Source organism: Camelus dromedarius, chromosome 5 (genome assembly GCF_036321535.1).
Source record: "Camelus dromedarius isolate mCamDro1 chromosome 5, mCamDro1.pat, whole genome shotgun sequence".
NCBI classification, from domain to species: Eukaryota; Metazoa; Chordata; class Mammalia; order Artiodactyla; family Camelidae; genus Camelus; species Camelus dromedarius.
The window spans coordinates 61,884,318-61,902,806 of NC_087440.1; the positions used below are offsets into that span (position 1 = coordinate 61,884,318).

Genomic DNA, 18,489 nt, shown 5'->3' on the forward strand with positions numbered 1-18,489 from the left:
CTCTGAGCCTCACATGACCTTTAGACTCCTTCTGCATTTCCCCTTCCCCTCTCCTTCTAAATCTAACCTCTCTCCCACCCAGACCAGCTATCTCCTGGATAGCACTCCATGCTCTGTACCAGGGTTACTCAGAGTATGGTCTGTTACCAGTCTACACAGAGAGAAGTAGAAATTGAGGGTAAGGATTTGGAAACTTTGATAGCAATGGACAGAGTAATTTTAAATCAGCTGAATGTAACAATAAAATTCTAGGGCTTGTATTTTGCACCTTCATTTTTCTAGTAATTTGTTTTTGTTATATTTTATAAAAGTAACTGTCTATAACAATTTGGAAATTAAAAAAGAAAAAGAAACCTGGTCTTCCACAACAGATAGTTTGAGAAGCACTGCTCTATGTGTTTCTCTTTCATCAAAACTAGTGCCAGTGTCGAGAGTACATATTAGAGAGGAAATTTAGGCTGGAGGGGAGGAGGTGAGCTGGCGCTACATCTGGAAGCAGCCTGGGACCCACATGGCCACAGGTTCTGCACCGAGCTTTGGCTGCTGCTTGGCCTGATTTAAAATAAAGCAGCATACTAGCATCTCACAGGTTCCTGTTGTTTCAAACACTAAGCTCTAAAATGAATAAAATCTAGGTAATAAAGCCCCAAATGTTGCCCAAATGAAGGTCTGTATAAGTCATCAGTTGAGGATTAAAATATAAATATACGTACTATTTGAGAAAGAAGAAAATAAAACCAATAACCCGAAGGCCCAACAAGAGTAAATAAACAAAGCAATCAATAACTGGTGTAGATGTTAGATAGACAGTAAGCTGAACAGGATGAAAACTACACAGAAATTTAAAAATGTGTGAAAATACGACATCTCCATTTATTGGAGCAATGTTTATAATGGTTAAAAAAAAAAGAGGAAATGTATAGAAGGTCAAAGTCCATCAACAAAGAAATGACTGAACAATGTAGACAATGCCCTTGCTTCAAAGACTGAGTAGCTCTCTCCTCATTGACCTGAGGGGGTTTCACAGCATTTTGAAAAGTAAAAAAGCAAGATGCAAAGAAGTATTTGTATGTAGTGTCCCAGTTTTTAAAATGGGGACAAAAGGCCTATCTCTATATACTGGAGGTGAGGTATTATTTTAAATGATTATCAGAGGATGGAAGAAGGTACGAAGCCTACCCTCCAGTTGTTAAGATTACTTGGTTTTGGGGTGGAACGATCAACAAAAAGGAAGATCAAAGCAAGTCTTTTTCAAAGTTTCCATAGTTTTTAATACAAGATGCTATGCTGTTTATGTAAAATTATATATATGAGCATAAGTTTTCATACATATTTCTCTATCTATCAAGAGCTGTTAAATGATCATCCAAGTTAGGGTGGCTATCTGGGGCAGGAGGGAGATGGACTCCTAGTGATTTTTATTTTCTTTCTTGTATGTTTTTCTTTTGTTTGAATGTTTATATTAACCAGGTATTACTTATATAAACAGAAAAAAACAGCAAAGCTACAACGTACACATATCTTAGATACCTTCCCCATTTCCCACCTCTAACCCATCTATTTCCCTCAAGTCAGGTCCCCTCCACACCAAGTTAGTTCAGGATCTCATTGTCCCTAACGACTCCTGTTGGGCCCCCTGCCTCGTTCTCTCCTCTCTACGGTCAGTCCTCCACATGGAAGCCAGAGTGAACTTTCAAGAACGCCTGTCTGTCCGTGACACTTCCCTGCCTGACCCTCTTGGAGGGCTGCTCAATGCCCCAGGCAACATTTCTCAAGCGGAGTTATGCACTGTCATCGTCAACACTGAATTTTCCAATCTTGTCCACCTTCCTCTGCTCTTCCACTGCAAGACTGCAGCTGCTGGCTCACCCCTGTCCTTCTCCTCCCACCTGCCCGCTAACATCCACCCATCAACGCATTCCACATTCAAACATCAGTCCCTCCTGCAGCCCTTCAGCGTCTCTCCTGTCTTCCCAGACTACTCAGTGCTCTGTACATACTTTGTGATAGCCCTGAGATCATTCTTTTTGAAAATTTTTTTCAAATTAAAATTTTTATTGAAGTATAGTTGATTTACAATGTTGTGTTAGTTTCTGGTGTACAGAGATCATTCTCTTTAATGAATTTGTTTTCTCTCTCTCCCTAATAAGCTATTGGAGGGCAGGACTATATCCTCAACGTCTCTAGTGAATGAATGAATGAAATGACTAAATGAATGAACCTGTAAAAACAGAACCCGAAATAGTAAATATAAATGTGTGTCAGCCATGTTAAAGGTCTGTATAAACACTGAAAAAGGGCTGAAGGTCCAGTTACAAAATACATGAGTCACTGGGATGTAGTGTACAGCATGGTGACTATAGTTAATAATGCTGTATTGCATACTCGAATGTTGCTAAGAGAGCAGATCTTAAAAGTTCTCATCACAAGAAAAAAAAATGTGTGACTGTGCAGGGTGATAGATGTTAACTAGACTTCCTGTGGTGATCATTTCTCAATATTTACAAAATTTGAATCATGTTGTACACCTATAACTAATATATTACATGTTAGTTTCACACAATAAAATGTCAAGAAAAAAAGATGAAAGGTAAACATTTTAAAGTTCATTTTTTTCTTTTTCCAGCAGAGTGGTTTGAGTCAATTTTTACATTACTACCAGTAATTCACCCAATGAATAATTTATAGTCAAATTACCAAAAGTTAACTACAGTTTAAATCCCTATAAAATGAAACAGAGAAGTCAGAAAGAAAGCCATTTTCCCCTTTTGAAATAAACTAAAAAATTCAGTACTCTCAACACCATGCCAGCTCTGGAAACAGCATTTCTCCCCCACAAAACACGGCCCAGCTGTGTGGTTACTTACTGGAGTTGAGGAGGACCATGGCCTTGACACAGAGATACTCTTTGTGCTGGAGTTTTAACTCACGAAACCTTGAAGTCGTTGCCAGGAGCATGTCAAAGATTTCCAGAATTCCTTCTACACATTTCCCCTCGTCCCTGCAAAAGTCCATTTGGAAATTTAAGGAACATACAGCTTCAGATGCCCACCAAAAGTAATAAGAAATATTTTCTTTTTAATCTCAAATTTCATCTTGTACATCCTTTAACTATAACAGGGTGGCAATGAGACCACATCTGGAAATATGAAATTACTAGAATTACTTTTATAAAAAGAAGAAAGGGCATTTCCTATAAGGCCCTAAAACAAAATTTGAATGATACTATTTAGACAAAACTGTACATTGAAACTACATTTTTCCTTCTACTTGTTGAGCAAATGTTTTCTTAAAGGGATTTCCGTTGATTATTTTCAATCCAAACCATTTCAGCCAACCAGCTCTTAATATAACATATGTTACTAAAATTAGGTATTCCAAGTTCTCATCAGAAAACCCTGAAGTGTTAATGAGGAAAGAATGAACATTACAGAAGCAAATATCCCAAGAAGAAATAATTCTTTATAGCTAAGGCTTAATTCTTACTTCCTGGTGGTCAATTAGAAACTGGTGGGGCAACTAAGAGACATTTAAATGTAGTTTGGAAAAAAAAAAAAGTGAGTATGACATACAAGGAAATCGCAATTACAGAAGATGGGTTAGAATCCGGAAAGGAACGAAGAAATGGAGACACAGTAATTTTTGACTTGCCAAAGATTATTTTTAAGCAAAAGTTTTAGACAGACTGAATCATCTCAAATTCTTTTCAGCCCTCCTTACAGAAATGAATGTTTAACATACTTCTGAAGTAAATTACTTAAAATGTATCTAGAAAATACCAGCTTCAATTCACTCCAGCCAGACACACATTATTCTGCCTCATTTTTCCCAAAAAGCTTCCATTATCATCAGTCATAGAGCTATTGGAAGTCCTTGACAAGCAAGCAGACAAGCAAGCAGTTACATGATTTTGCCACAAAACTTTCATTTGCTTGTAAAAGCCCACAGTGCACAGCAAAGGGCAGCCATAGGGGCAATGGATTTCTGCAAGTTTCATTTTCAGCCTCCATAGCAGCCCCTGAAGGGGATCTGAGATCTTCAAAGAACAGGTTGCTCCCTCCTCCTTCCCCCAACTCCAACCCAGCACATTTCCAGTGATGGAGTGGTTGGGGAAAGGGCCTCTGTTGAATTCAGTTCAGTGTAAACTGACATTGGTGGGTACTGCCAATCCTGGTAAATCCTTTCCCATTCGGTGCTATGATAGGACAGCAGCTCACCAGGATCCTGCAGTCCACAGCGCTCACACCCCTGCAAGCTCGCTACACAAAGCTACCAGTGTGCATACTGCCCACTTTGGCAAACAAGCATGGAGACTTCGGCAACCAGTTGAGACTTTCCAAAAGTGTGCTGGTTAAGTGAGAAAACATTAGTGCTCCCTAGAAGTCACTCATAGGGTAAGGCCACCCTGGAGAATCAGAGCCCCGGGCAAAGGATGCCAAAATCTATCGGAAGCCCTCAGCCCTTCCCATACGCTATCCTCCCTCCTCCCCTGCTCTGGGCTTTCCCAGGCACCTGCTGAGAGTGTCCAGTAAGGATAAGCATGCCCTGCACAAAGCAGAAGCCCAAGAAATACTTATTCACTGAATGTCCCTCAAGCCAATCATCAAATCACTCTGCCTGGGACAATCTGTATTTGGAAATTATGATTGTTGGCCTTGAGGACATCTGATACTGAGAAAAGCTGGTTTACAAATATCTCTGGAGGCAAAAAAGAATCCACCAAGTGCTGCACTGATAGTTTAATAGTTTGGCTCTTTGTTCTTTTGTGAGACTAGGATGTGGGGTCACGGGCGCACACACACACACATACACACCCCTCCCCATGTAGTATGATAAGGGGACTCATTTGAAATCAATCCTATTTTGCAGAAATTGCCACCTGTACCTAAGAATACATTCCTAAATACTGAAGTAGTGTTGTTTCCTCTTTATAATACATACCATTTTTAATGTAAATTCATATTTCAAAAATGGAGGAAGAGTTTACATTCTAAGGTATCTTAAGCCCTGATAAATGCTGCAACTCCAGTAATGAGAACATGTGTACCTCACAGAAAAGTGAATTTCTTAAGCAGCCCTAAAAAACTAAGTCTGATTGCTATCTCCAGCAGGTGTGGTAGCCAACCATTCCATTCAAGGGGCAACAAGATCAGAATATTTTTATTCACTTCACAGGCTGTAGAAACCAAATACATTTCTAGAAGACGAATGAGAAATACAGGGGCAATAAATGACACCCTAATAAATTTCTACTTTAAAATGAGTTATACGGAACAGAGTAAGGAAGGACTCTGAAATAACAAGTCAATGAGACGTATTTCATTTATTCTGTAAGTAATAACGGATTGACACTGAATTATGAGTAAGAAATTAGGACAAGTTTAAAAGATTTGAATTCAAGATAGTGGGTATATGAGTTGGATGTTAAAATACTGAAACAGTATATCAATCAAAGCAACCTGCTCATGGAAATTTAATTTTACACCCCATTTGCCTATAAACCTGTGCTAAATAAAAAAAAAAGTAGCAGTTCCATGTAGGCTATCTTATTATTTGATAACCACTCCTGTATAAAAGAAAAATATTCTGTTAGATACCAGGGACAATACATTGAACAAGTGGGCCTCCCTTTGGGGTTCACTGTTTTTTTGCTGACATACGTACCTGCTGGCAGCACACATGTGGCTAACAGATCAGTCTGTTTACCTGTGTGTGGACAGTAACAGGATTAGGAGAGCTTAACACATGGAAAGGGCTTAACTATTGAACTTGAGTGAAATGATCTGTGTACTAAAGGGAAATAAAATTTTAGAAGTGAAGATTCTGTGGGTCTCTTGAAGAGAATTCAATATGCAATACCTAACATGAATGCAAATTCAGGACATTTACACTTACGAGTCCACAGAATTCCATTAACATCCACTTCCTCCGACTTCTTAATAACATTTAAATTTAGACAGCTTCCTGTTGACGCTAAGGATACACAATGCCTTAGCATGTATGATTTTGTGAGCAAGTAGGTCAGATTCTGTGGTAGATCTTCCCATGAACTTGGGATTCTAGTGATTACTAACAGAACCACCTTGTTAGACATAAGCTAAGATTCCCCTCTCATCCTCAGTAGGTTCTAGTTTTCGCGCTGCAGAAGCCTCAACAAGAATAAAGGGAAATAAATTATAGTCTCGGTCTACACAAATAAATAAATAGGCTAATTTAGTTGTATTCACTGCTCACATGGTCATACCAAGGCACCTGAAAGAACTCTGACAGGACAATTCACCAAAAGACAGTTATTTTCAAGTAGTGTGAAAATTATTTATTCACGCTGCAAAAAATATTCATAATAGAACTCCTTTATGGTGCATGACCTTTGACTTTTTGAATAAGTAACATTTTGAACATTTTTGAATAAGCAAGTCCTCCAGAAATGTACTCATTACATTAGGGTATTATCTATATAAAGATGCACTAAAAATCCCAGACCCAAAATTCTAGACTTCAGAGTTAATGTTCTAAAAACAAGTAGGGATTTCAACAAAAAATAACCACTAGTAAGCACTCCAAAAAAAAAAAAAAAATCTCTGTTCAGTGGGAATGTATTTACAATTCCCATGAACTCCTCTTCAGTACTCAATCCAATATATTCAATGCCTATGTTATTAAAAATAATAATACTTTCAGATATTCATAAAGTACTAAGAGCCTATTAAAATAGTATGTAAGAAAAATTACTCCTTTTTTTCTTCTATTCCTTAACCAAGGGGTAGGCCTAAAATTTATCTGGGATTTGTTTCAATTTACAGTAACTTATACACACATAGGAGTTAAAGATCCCATACAAAGAGGAGAGTTAGTTGTACCAAAAACCAGGAATGAAACAGTCACTGGCATCAATTTAGAAATGAAGACAGAAAGTAAAATAACCCAGTCCCAATGTCTGCAAATTTATTGGTTCACCGAAAGATAGAACTTCTTCCTAGCACTAACTCCTAGGGAAGTAGAGAGTGTGTGTGTGTGTGTGTGTGTGTGTGTGTGTGTGTGTGTGTGTGTGTGTGTGTGTGTGTGTGTGTGTGTGTGTGTGTTTACTTAAATTCCAAGTGGAACATAAGGAGTGAACGAATGACTGAGAGAGATGGCCTGGCCGGGTGCGTGGCCTTTCAGCCTGCCTTATAACAGGTATGTCCAAGATGACAGCAGAGGGAGTAGGTTTTTGAGTGGGCAGAGAGTGAAAGAGAATTGTTCTATGAGAAAAGAATAAAGTAGAAAGTTACTTTGCCTTTTGGCCTCGTCCTCTTCCCTCCATCCAGTCTTCTACCCCACTGAGTGGCAGGTACCATTGTAGGTAAGGGTGTGAACTTCACAGCCAGCCCCTGGGTCCAGCTCCATCACTTACTGAAGCTGCAGACAAGTTACCTTACCTCCGTTTCCCACATCTGAAGGATAAGGATATGGTGCTTACCCTTAAAGGGCTGTTGTAAAGATGGAATGACTAAACACACATCAGTGCTTAAGATGGTGCCAGGCCATACAAGCCAGTAAGTTAGCTATTTTTATTGTTACTGAAGAGTCTGAGCTTCCAGAACCGCCCTCTGTGGTTCACCACCTGGGCTTGCTTCTGCTGGAGTCCATGCTCCAGCTCTTCCCCAAGGCCCTGTTCTCCAACAAAACACCTCAGTTACTTAGTGCTCTTCGCCAACGCTGTCATCCATGACAACAGGCAGAATGGCAGTTAATACCCTGGGCTGTCACTTTTCACCTGCATGAGGTGTGCAGGGGGGTCTTCTGATGCTCTCAAAGGTACTGCCAGGAGCTGGGGGCAGACACTTTCTAGTCACAGCACTGGGCATCCTTCTAATCTGTGCAGAGTCAAATGTGACCAAACTTTCAACACTAGCACTTTTTCAATACAAGGAATGTGGAAATCAGTTTCCATGGAGATTTTCAAACTGTTCAAATTTACACCAAGAAAGCATTCTACTTTTCCTGCTAAAAGGCTCGAGTGTCATGGTACATCCCAGCTTTCCCTCCGTGAATAGTTCACCTAGGTTAATTGAAAACTGGTTCCTTTTCTGTGCCATCTTTAAAAGAAAAATAAATACAACCAAGTTACAGCATTGACACTATCATTCCCCAATTTCCGTTAACTTTCATCTGATTTTAATAACCATTCCTTTTGTCACTATTGCCAAAAATGCTCTACAGTACAAGCAGTTAGAGTGAGTTAAAGCACGTTAAAGTAAACTTGGTAGATTTGTAAGACTTTCATCACCTGTCTAGATAGCTAGATATAAATGGTCCATCCCTACTGATGGAAAGAACGGCAGGACAGCTTAAAATGATAACCCAAAAACTGAATTTTTTTAATGCAGAAAAATTTAAGTTGACCTGTACACTTAGCAGCCACATACCCTGCAGGACACAGGCCCCGCTGTGGTCTGGCCCACGAGTGCTGCCTCACCACAGGCAAGAATGAGTCACAGGAGGCTGAATCGTTGTGCCCCTGCTACCCTTCTTGGATTGTTGACCCTGTGAAGGAGCTCATGACATTATCCTCCTCTTACCTGCCCTTTCAGGAGTGAGGTTTTAATTGCAGAACCCAGGACTTTGTTCCCACTTCACTCAGCACCTCACTCAAACAAGTCAGAGAAGAAACACAAAGTATTTTTTTTTCTCACCTGTCCAGAATGAGGTCTGGAGCAAAGATGAGCTTGCCGGGGTGGTCGATGGAGCGCCACATCAGCCCCACCATTAGCACCTCCAACCAGCAGCTCTCCAAGAGCCGCACTTGGTCATGCAGACTGAGCTCCATGAAGCCTGGGGAAAGCAAGAGGCGTGAGCACACCCGCCCTCCTCCTCAGCTCCCTGTTTCCATAAAAACAGAAGAGCAAGTTTTTAAAAGCTAAGAGAACACACGTAATGCAGGAGGGGAAATCAATATTTTAAAGATGCAGTTACATGCTGACCTGAGGAAGAAAATCTTGAACTCAAAGTAAGTCACAGTCCCCAGTCTCAAACCCCTTCTAGGGAGAAACGAACTTCATTTAGAATTTCTAAAGGACTGTTACCTGGGCTTATACAGCTCCCCAGACAGATGCTAGCGAAGAACAGAAAGCTGGCACTGATCTTGGTGAGTTAGATCCTAATGACTGTCTGCACTGCTGGGAAAGACGGGGCTTGGCTGCCAGCCAGAGGGGCTGCCTGTCTGGCCCAGTCCATGACGGGCCGGGACGAGTGGGGCGAATGGGGGTGGTGGTGAGTGGGAGGCCTGCAGAGAAAGCAGAGCTGGCCTCTGCATAAAGTCAAAGCTCTAGCTGAAAGAATTTCTCCAATTGCTTAAAATTTCCCATCTAGTGTTAGAATTGTTCTTCAGAGTAGGCGTGCTGTCTCTAGGCTACTCTGAGCTGAAGAGCTCATGGGACAACTGGAGCAGGTCCCTAAGGGAGGGGAGCGCTTCGGAGGCAAAGTGGACATTACTGGTACTTCCTCCATGAGCCACGATAGGACGAGGAGGCTGTGTCCCCTAAATACAGTCACCAACCAAATGGCCTCAGAGTACAGTGGACTCTGGTCAGAACACCTGCTCCGCCTCATCCCACCTAGTCACCTAACCTCCTTTCACGTCTTCCTTTCCCTCCAGGAAAAATGGGGCAACCATACTGACGTCTGCCAATTTCCTACAGATAGGATCTCTCATCACCCTCATTTTACAGGTGAGGGAACTATGGCACAGAGAACATACGCGGTTCAAATCTTTGAACAGTTAGAACACATCTGCACAAAGGAGCACTTAATAGAGTAATGAGTGAAAAGATGGATAAATCCTTCCCAAAGCCACATCCTGTACTCAGTGCAGGTCCCTAATACGTGTCCAAGTTCCAGTCTCACCCACAGTTATAGACAATAAGCCTATCCAGGGGAGAGTAAGCTTTTCACACTTGTAGGTATTCAACAAAATCAAGGCTAGGTGATTTTTTTTTAATTTGTTGGTTTGGACAAAGACATATGAATGAAGAAAGGGGAAAAACCCACAACTTCAGACTATACCTAAGTTTTCTGACAAATTTCCAAAATACCAGGCTTGAAGAAGGACTAAAGCAGCTTAGGAGTCTGGGTTTGTTATAACACAAGATGCTGCCCAGCTCTCAGCAGTAACTAGTTTCACCATCACTCTCCACGTGGGCTCCGGAAAACCAGTGTTTGGAGTACACGGAGAATAAAAGCTAGAGGAAATTGTGTCAGTGTTGTCTCCTGTGGGAAAGAGTTGAGGAAAGAAAATTCATTCTGGCAAAAGTAAAGATGCTACACTGTCAAAACCAGAACTGGAAACGAGAAGACTCTTAGATAGCTTAGAAGCCAACAAATGACCCTGTAGAAGCTGAGGCACTACACCCAGCTGCACACCCTGCTCAGTCTTTAAAATTTGCCTAGTTCAGTTGCTGCCCTCCAGGCCATAGGAATTGTCCCTCGTGGGTTAGAACTCGGAGAGAGCCCTCATTTCTCAGACAAATGTAATGATATAGAAGTAGGCCTTTCAGGGAGATGATGGGTTGCTGTCATTCTATGTTAGAATCCTTGCTTCATTCTTTCACAGAAACACTAATTCAAATAGTAATTAGAGGGCAATTTTGTCCTGATGCAGTACTTTAGGTATATATTACAAACTGGCCTGGGAAAGTGAGTACATTATAGGATAGGAAATGCACGTCCTAAATGACAATTCATGAATAACCAAATCCATTTTCAGTTTTATCAAGTTAAAAAAAATTCCAGGTTTTGATGATGCGTGTTACCTCAGCAGCTGACTTTCTATTTGTCCATATGTACTTGTTTATATACATACAAAATAACAATAATTTACCATTCAAATTTAGCATCTGAGAAACATACCATTTTCAAACTGGTCATATTGTGCCCCACCCCACCCTCACCTGATCACATCCCTCCTCCCAAAGTGAGGAGTCCACACCCAAGAGATGGGTTAATGGGGGACCCGGATCTCTTCCTTTTAGATCATGTTCCAGGTCCCAGGACACTAGAATTTCCTGCCCAAATGGCTCCACGCCCACTTCCAGAGCCTGGGTGGGTCTCTTCCCTGGGCCCATCTTCCCAGACCACATCTAGGCATGAGATGTGGCCTGTAGGCTAGTGTCTGTTAGAGACGTGATGCGTAGGATGGGGTATGTACAAGGTGGTATGGGATGGATCCAGGGTTAGGAAAGCAGGAGAGTCCGGAAGAGAAGGGGTCCATGGTATACCACTCTTTCTGCACTGCTGTATCTGGTACAGAACTCAGAGGAGGCCAAGAATTCTAAATTGGAACTTGGCCTTCCAAGACATGTTGAATATATATCAAGAAAGGACGAAAGAACACATTTCATGTAAAGGTTATAAGTCAAGCTGTCAAACTTTTAAACACCTGAAACATAGCTTGTGGACCTCCATTTTGTATTCCTGCCCAATAAATGCTAGGAGCAGGCCTTTCTACAAATAAATTTAAAGCTAAGACCCAGAAAGCCCTACCTGGAATTTTCTTGGCCCAGCTGATCATGTGCACCAGTTCCTTGTCGGCCAGCTTGGTCAGGGACATCATCATGGAGGCCTCGGTGAAGGGTGTGCTGGGGCGGCTCACCAACACGTGGGGCGGCTCGGCCTCGAGGAGCGAGAGCACCAGCTGCTCGGGGCTCAGGGTGCTCAGCAGTAGCTCCTTCACTCGTGTCACATGTCCACCATTTTTCTTGGCTTTGCTCAGGCAATGCAGCTGCTCTTCAGAATTTCTCTGCCTTCGCACTAGGCGGTACCCACACCTTTCTCTCCGGGAGCCTAAAGCAGAGAGCAGATGGTAACACAGTACTTTCCCATCTCTTCCCCAACCCAGCATTCAAATTCCCCCAATCACCAGGGTGAAAATGAAGCAATGGTATCATTGTAAGACCTGAGTCTATTCACAGAATGTGTCTTAGAACAGGAGCCTGACTTTTATTTCTGGAGTCTGTGGGGCATGTACTAAAGATTATTACATTTGCAACTGTATTGGCAAAATCAGTCATGACTTTTTAGGGACAATAGTCCAAATGATCTTTAGGTCTCCATTTCAAGGTCATGTATTCCATTTCTAAATCTAAATCCATTTCTCTTCTAAAGAGTGCTGATATACCTCAGTTTCCAAACCATGAAATTAGGAATTTTCTTCAGGCAGAAAATGGAGAAAAGTTAGGAAGTGAGTACTGATTATTTCCAAACAGTTATCAAATAATGCACTTTTATAATACACTCAAATTTTTTACATGCATGTATAATTCTTTTTACATTACTTACACAAATAAGCTTATTTCAAATAATAAATTAATTGAAAAAGTTTGGAAAATATAGAAAAGCACAAATTTTGACTTAAAGCCAGTTTTCTTTTAATGCTTTTATACTTTTCCATATTTTATACTCAAAATTAGGATCATAGCATATATGCTATTTTATAACTTGCTTTTTCTCTTTTATTAAAACTGTCATCATACGATTTAAAAATCTATATAGCATTCTGTTCTATGAGTATCGCACCACTCATTTAAAGTGTCCCCTATTAAAAAAAATAATAAAGTGTCCCCTATTGATGGAAATCTAGGTTGGTTCTAATTTCTTTGCTACTATACATATTACAATGAAAATGCATCTTTGTACCTGTATCTAATTACTCTCTTATGATAAATTCAAAGAAGTCAAGTTGCTGAAGGCATATACACATTTAAATTTTTGATATGTATTGAAAGAATGCCCTCCAAAAGTATTTTAAAATTTATAGTCTAAGCAACACTTTAAGGGCTACCTATTTTCTCATAACACCATTGGGCATTAAAAATCATTTTTAATCTTCGCCAACCTGACCGGTGACTAAACAATTTCATTTTACTTTGTATTTTGTTAATTACTAGTGAGGTTAACTAATACGTTTGCCCTTCATATTTTTTTACTTGTATATTGCGTATTTGCTTCTTTTGCCCTTTATCTCCCTAATTACCTACAAAGGCTCTTTATATAGCAATAACAGATAACTTTTATTATATGCAATATTTGCCTTATTTGTTAATATATCCTTTAACTCTGCTCATGGTGTCGTTTGTCATAAAATTTAGTACATAGTCGATCTGTCTTTCTGTTTCACATCAAGATTATACAAATATTTCTTCCATATCTTCTTTAAGCACTTTTGTGGTTCAAACCTTTTGGAATTTTATGTATGTTTGTATTATGTCATGTTGCTCTTTCATGTTATGTCTTTCCAAATGGATGAACAACTTTCCCAATACCATCTACTGAATAAGCTTTTCCCATTGATTTTTATAAAATGCCTTGTCATTTAGTAAATAATTATGTTTAAAAGTATCTTCTTCCAGATTTTCTACTCTTTTTCATAGACCTATTTTTCTATTCCTGTGCTGGTACCAAAATGTTTCAGTTACTATGAGTTTATATAGCCAAACACAATGAGGCAATGTCTTTAAGAAAGAAACTTTCACTCTATGTCTTTTGATTGGACATGGAACCAACCTAAATGTCCATCGACAGATGACTAAATAAAGAAGTTGTGGTATATTTATACAATGGAATACTACTCTACCATAAAAAAGAATAAAATAATGCCATTTGCAGCAACATGGATGGACCTGGAGATCGCCATTCTAAGCGAAGTAAGCCAGAAAGAGAAAGAAAAATACCATATGATATCACTCAAATGTGGAATCAAAAAAAAAAAAAAAAAGGCCACTATGAACTCATCTAAAAAACAGAAACAGACTCACAGACTTAGTAAACAATCTTATGGTTATCAGGAAAAGGAGGGGATAAATTTGGGAGTTTGAGATTTACAAATGTTAACCACTATATATAAAAACAGATTTTTTAAAAAGTTTATTTTGTATAGCACAGGGAACTATGTTCAATATCTTGCAATAACCTTTACTGGAAAAAATATGAAAATAAATATATGTATGTATATGCATGACTGGGACATTGTGCTGTACACCAGAGACAGATACATTGTAATTGACTGAACTTCAACTGAAAAAAAAAAAAGAAACTTTCAATTTAGAATTATATTCCTAGCAAACCTACCATTCAAGAGTGAGGATAAATTAGATATTTTCAATTTAAAAAATCTGCCTCCTGTAACTTGTCCCTGTTCACCCCAGCTCTGTCCTCTGCAGCTACAGAGACTAAGTCAATGTTGCTCCAATAAGACAGCAAACAAACACCTGAAGATAGCTACCAAGTCCTAAATCTCCTCTCACCCAGGCTTCATGTCCCCAGGTCCTCAAACTGTCCTGTTTGACACGGCTCTCAGCATGTCCCACACACAACGAGAGGGGAAGGGAACGCTCACCGCACTTCACCATTCCGACTTCATAGCACTTCCGAAGTCGGCAGGCCTGGCAGCTTTTACGCCGGTTCTTATCTATTGTACACTGGTTTGTAGCTGGACAAATATAATCATTATGTCCTACAGCAGAGCAGAAAGAAAAGGAAGTTTATCGTTACAATATCTTAGTTACATCTCTTCCTGGCCAATAATACAGCTACCACTACCCAGCTGAGAGATAGGAGACATCTTCTCAACCACAGTACAGGTACCAAGGCCATGTTCAGCCCCATCAGTGCCTTCTTAGTGAGGAAAGGAAAGATGGGAATATTTTAGTAGCCTTCTTTTTGACTAATAAGGTGATTCTGTGCGTGTTCTTAGAATTCTCAAGAGATACGTTTAGACATATTTGCCTTTACACGTGGAAAGTGAGACAGTCACCTGAAATTGATTTGCTCCAAGTCACAGGACTCCTCAAGAGGAGCACTTGTGTCAAGTCACCAAATTCACCTGCTTGTGTTCTTTTACATATATCCCTCTTTGGGATTTAAAGTGACACTTCAATAGCTAAATAAGAGACCTAAACTGGTCAATAAGAGAAAATAGAAGTTAGCAAACCAAACAGGGACAGAAAGAACTGCCACTTGACAATGGTTGTGGCGGATTCAATTATTGTTCTCAATTCTTCACTCCCTCCCTCAGCCAGTGGCCTTGCCGTGTACTAGAGCACGCAGAGTATACTTCCCCACCAATTCATGTTGGGCGTGGCCATGGGACTTGCAGTAGGCACTGGTATGTTAGTAGACGTGATACTCCCAACAGCCTGGCTTGGCCTCTTGAGCATCCTTGAGGAGAAAATGCCTAGGGCAGCCCCTGGTCCAAGGAGAACGTGGAGATGTATGGTGCAGACGAGAGCTCAACCCAAAGCCCAGAGCCAAGCTTTATGAAGTAGAGCCACCCTAAACAACTCAAGACCCACAGTTTTAAAAGTAATGCTCACTGCAGTAATCTACAATCTAAACAGAGTTGTATAGTAATCTCTGACTAAGACAATGGTACTTTTTAATTTTTTAAGTAAAGAAGAGATAAAATTTCCATTTCAAAAAACATTCTTTCAGATACTGTATGGAAAATAGATTCAAGGCAGCAAAACAGGTGGAGGCCAGGAGATCAAGCAAGAACCCACTGTAGTCATGCAAACCGGAGAGGGGGCTGCCTGGACTGGGTATTGGCAGGGAAGATGAAGAGAGCTACAGAGATCTGGGAGATTTAGGGAACAGAAATGATAAGAAAACCGATGAAGAGCCAAAGTCAATAGGGTGCTTAGCTGCCTTTATTTCTTAATTGAGTCTTTCTAGTAAACAACAGGGCCTGAACTTCTTATGATAAAACATATCATGACCCAGAATTTCATTGTGGAAAAATGGATGAATCTCAGTGACAAATTAAATGAGCAAGTCACAAAAGAAGTCACAAAAGAATATAAAGGAGAGGATTCTGTTGGTATAAAGTTCAAAAATAGAAAAAAAACCCCTAAACTCTATTGTTTAGGGATACATGCTTAGGTGGTTTAAAAAAAAACTCATGACAAAGGCGGCAGAAACAAGAACAGTCTTACCTCTGCAGGGAGAGAATGTGCCGTAATTGAAAGGACCACCCAGAGGGATTCTGGGGCACTGAAGATATCCTGTTTCATGGCCTGAGCACTAGTCACACAAGGGATTGCTTTATAATTATTCTTTAAACTGAATATAAATATCAAACTGTATATATTTTATATATTATATACTTTTATATATATATATATAAAAATACTAGAATAAATACATTCCTTAACTCTATCCTCTGAGAGAGGCTAGAAGCAGAGCTATCCTGAGAGCAACGAACGAACTAGCACCAGATCTTGGTTTATAAATATCATTCTCCACCAACAGGAAACAGGGAATCTTGGAGAAACAGCTTATTCCAGCTTATCCCACTGGGACAGAGAAAGTACAAGATAAGTCTGAAACATCCTGTTGTGCCAGGAAGTAAAGGAATGTCCAAAGAGTTATGGGCACATGTCAGAAGAGACACAGAAGCCAGTTTAAGGGAACCCTACTGGCCAAATCTGGGATAATTTGGACATCCAAATAAATAATTATATATATACTGGAATAAATATATTCCCTAACTCTACCCCCTGAGACAGTCTGGGAGCAGGGATAGCACCAGCCTGGCAGACATCACCTTAACCAAATAATCAAAGTGTACAAACTGAAATCAGGCACCACATGAAAGAAGCCAGTGAGAAGAATATAGCATCATTTCTGTGATATTCCTGCCAATAATGTGTGACCTGAGTCTAATGATGAGGAACCATCACACACACCCAAAGTGAGGATCATTCTGCAAAATAACTGGCCTATAAGATTCTAAAGTGTCAAGATTATGAAAACCAAGGAAAAACTGAGGAACTCTTCTGGACAGATAGAGGGAGGCTGACGACCTAACAACTAAACGCAAAGTGTGATGCTAAACTGTAGAGGGCACTGTTGGGACCACTGGCAAAACCTGAACAAGTCTAAGGGTTAGATGGTGGTAATGTATCAATGCTGATTTCCCAATTTGATTCTTGTGTGGTGGCTATACCAGAAGTACATGTTAAAGTATTTGAGGGTGATGGGGTATAATGTTGGCAACTCATGATTTCAGGAATAAAGTTTCTTTATATTATATATGCACATTTTCTATAAGTTTGAGGCTTTTTTTTTAAATGCTCTTTTAGCTTCTCAAACAATAAAACAATAAACTAATTCAATACAAACACGTACAAATTAATACACAAATGCAGATAAGTTGAAATTTACCTATATTTCAAATGTTATTGCTTTAAGTCCTGAAATTAACTTTCCTCCTTCCAACTTAGCAGATTTTAAAGAGCATTCCCCAAAAGACATGGTTCTATGATCAGATTAAATTTAATAATTCTCTCCCCCTTTGTGTAGATTCCCATAACATTTGTTCAACAAAACACCAATTGAAATTTAGTTGTTTGTAGCTTTATCACCACATCCTGAGTCAGCCTGTGTACCAGCAAAGGTGCCCTAGAGATCCGAGTGACCCTCCATTCTGGCCACGTACAGGAAGCAATGTCTTCCCAGCCTGACACACCAACATTTCTGACCTCCTACTGATTTCCAGTACTTTCCATCGGCATCTCGTTTAGTCCTACAACTTCCCTATATCCCCATTTTACAAGTGAAAACGCTTAAGCTCATTAATAATCTCCTTAAAGTTATTGTTTCAGTTTTCCATGCCACATAATAAATTTCTACAAACTTAAAAGCTTAAAACCAAACAAATTTATTAGCTTATAGTTCCTATGAATAAAGAGTCCAGGCACAGCTTACTCTTCTCAGGGTCCCAACAAGGCTGCAGCCAAGGTGTTGACTGGGCTGTGGACTCATCTGAAGGTCAGGATCCTCTTCCAAGCTCATTCAAGTTGTTGACAGAATCAGTTCCTGCAGCTGTAGTTCCGAGGTTTTCTTGCTAGTTATAGGCTGGACACTGCTGTCACCTCCTAGAGGCACCTGCAGTTCCTTGCCCAGAAGTAGTTCACAGTGTGATGGCTGCTTTCTCCCAGGCCAGGAGGAATGCATCTCTCTGACTTCCAGTGTCTCTCCAGTCTGCTATGATGGAGTCGCATATAATCATAGCATAATCACAAGAGACTATCCTATCACTATTTGCCATATAATGTAACCTAACCAAGGGAGCAACTCCTTTCATCGTATTTACAGTTTCTACACACACCCAAGAGTAGGGGGTAATATAAGGTGTGCTAAAAAAAATTTTTTAAGGAACAGCTAATTATCCTGTTACTGCTTTTACCCTCACACTATTTGAAAATAAAATTTAAAAGCCAAAATACATTTCTAATCAGTAACTTTCTATTATACTTTAGAACATAATGCTTTATAGTTAGAAGATACATGTAATCCCACAGTATTTCCATAGCAGGAGCAATCTTCTAAGTACCTTCTAAAAACTCCAAGAACTATACATGATGTCATCCTTATTGGTTTTGTAAAGCGGTTTATAACATTAAGCATTTAAAGGACAACTAGAGGTTGACTTTTATTTTTCTCACAGAGTTTACT

The 18,489-nt window shown here is 39.8% G+C and overlaps 1 protein-coding gene across 2 annotated transcripts in view; it reads right to left on the reverse strand.

Moving 5' to 3' along the window:
* The window catches only part of ESR2 (estrogen receptor 2), a 48,925-nt gene that overhangs the window by 12,250 nt on the left and 18,186 nt on the right, over window positions 1-18,489 (reverse strand). For both annotated transcript variants that reach the window (XM_064486015.1, XM_064486016.1), the window contains 4 exons: window positions 14,372-14,488; window positions 11,521-11,820; window positions 8,676-8,814; window positions 2,868-3,001 (listed from right to left, as the gene is read on the reverse strand). In XM_064486015.1, the coding sequence (XP_064342085.1) occupies window positions 2,868-3,001; window positions 8,676-8,814; window positions 11,521-11,820; window positions 14,372-14,488 (690 nt within the window). The remainder of the gene's footprint in view (window positions 1-2,867; window positions 3,002-8,675; window positions 8,815-11,520; window positions 11,821-14,371; window positions 14,489-18,489) is intronic.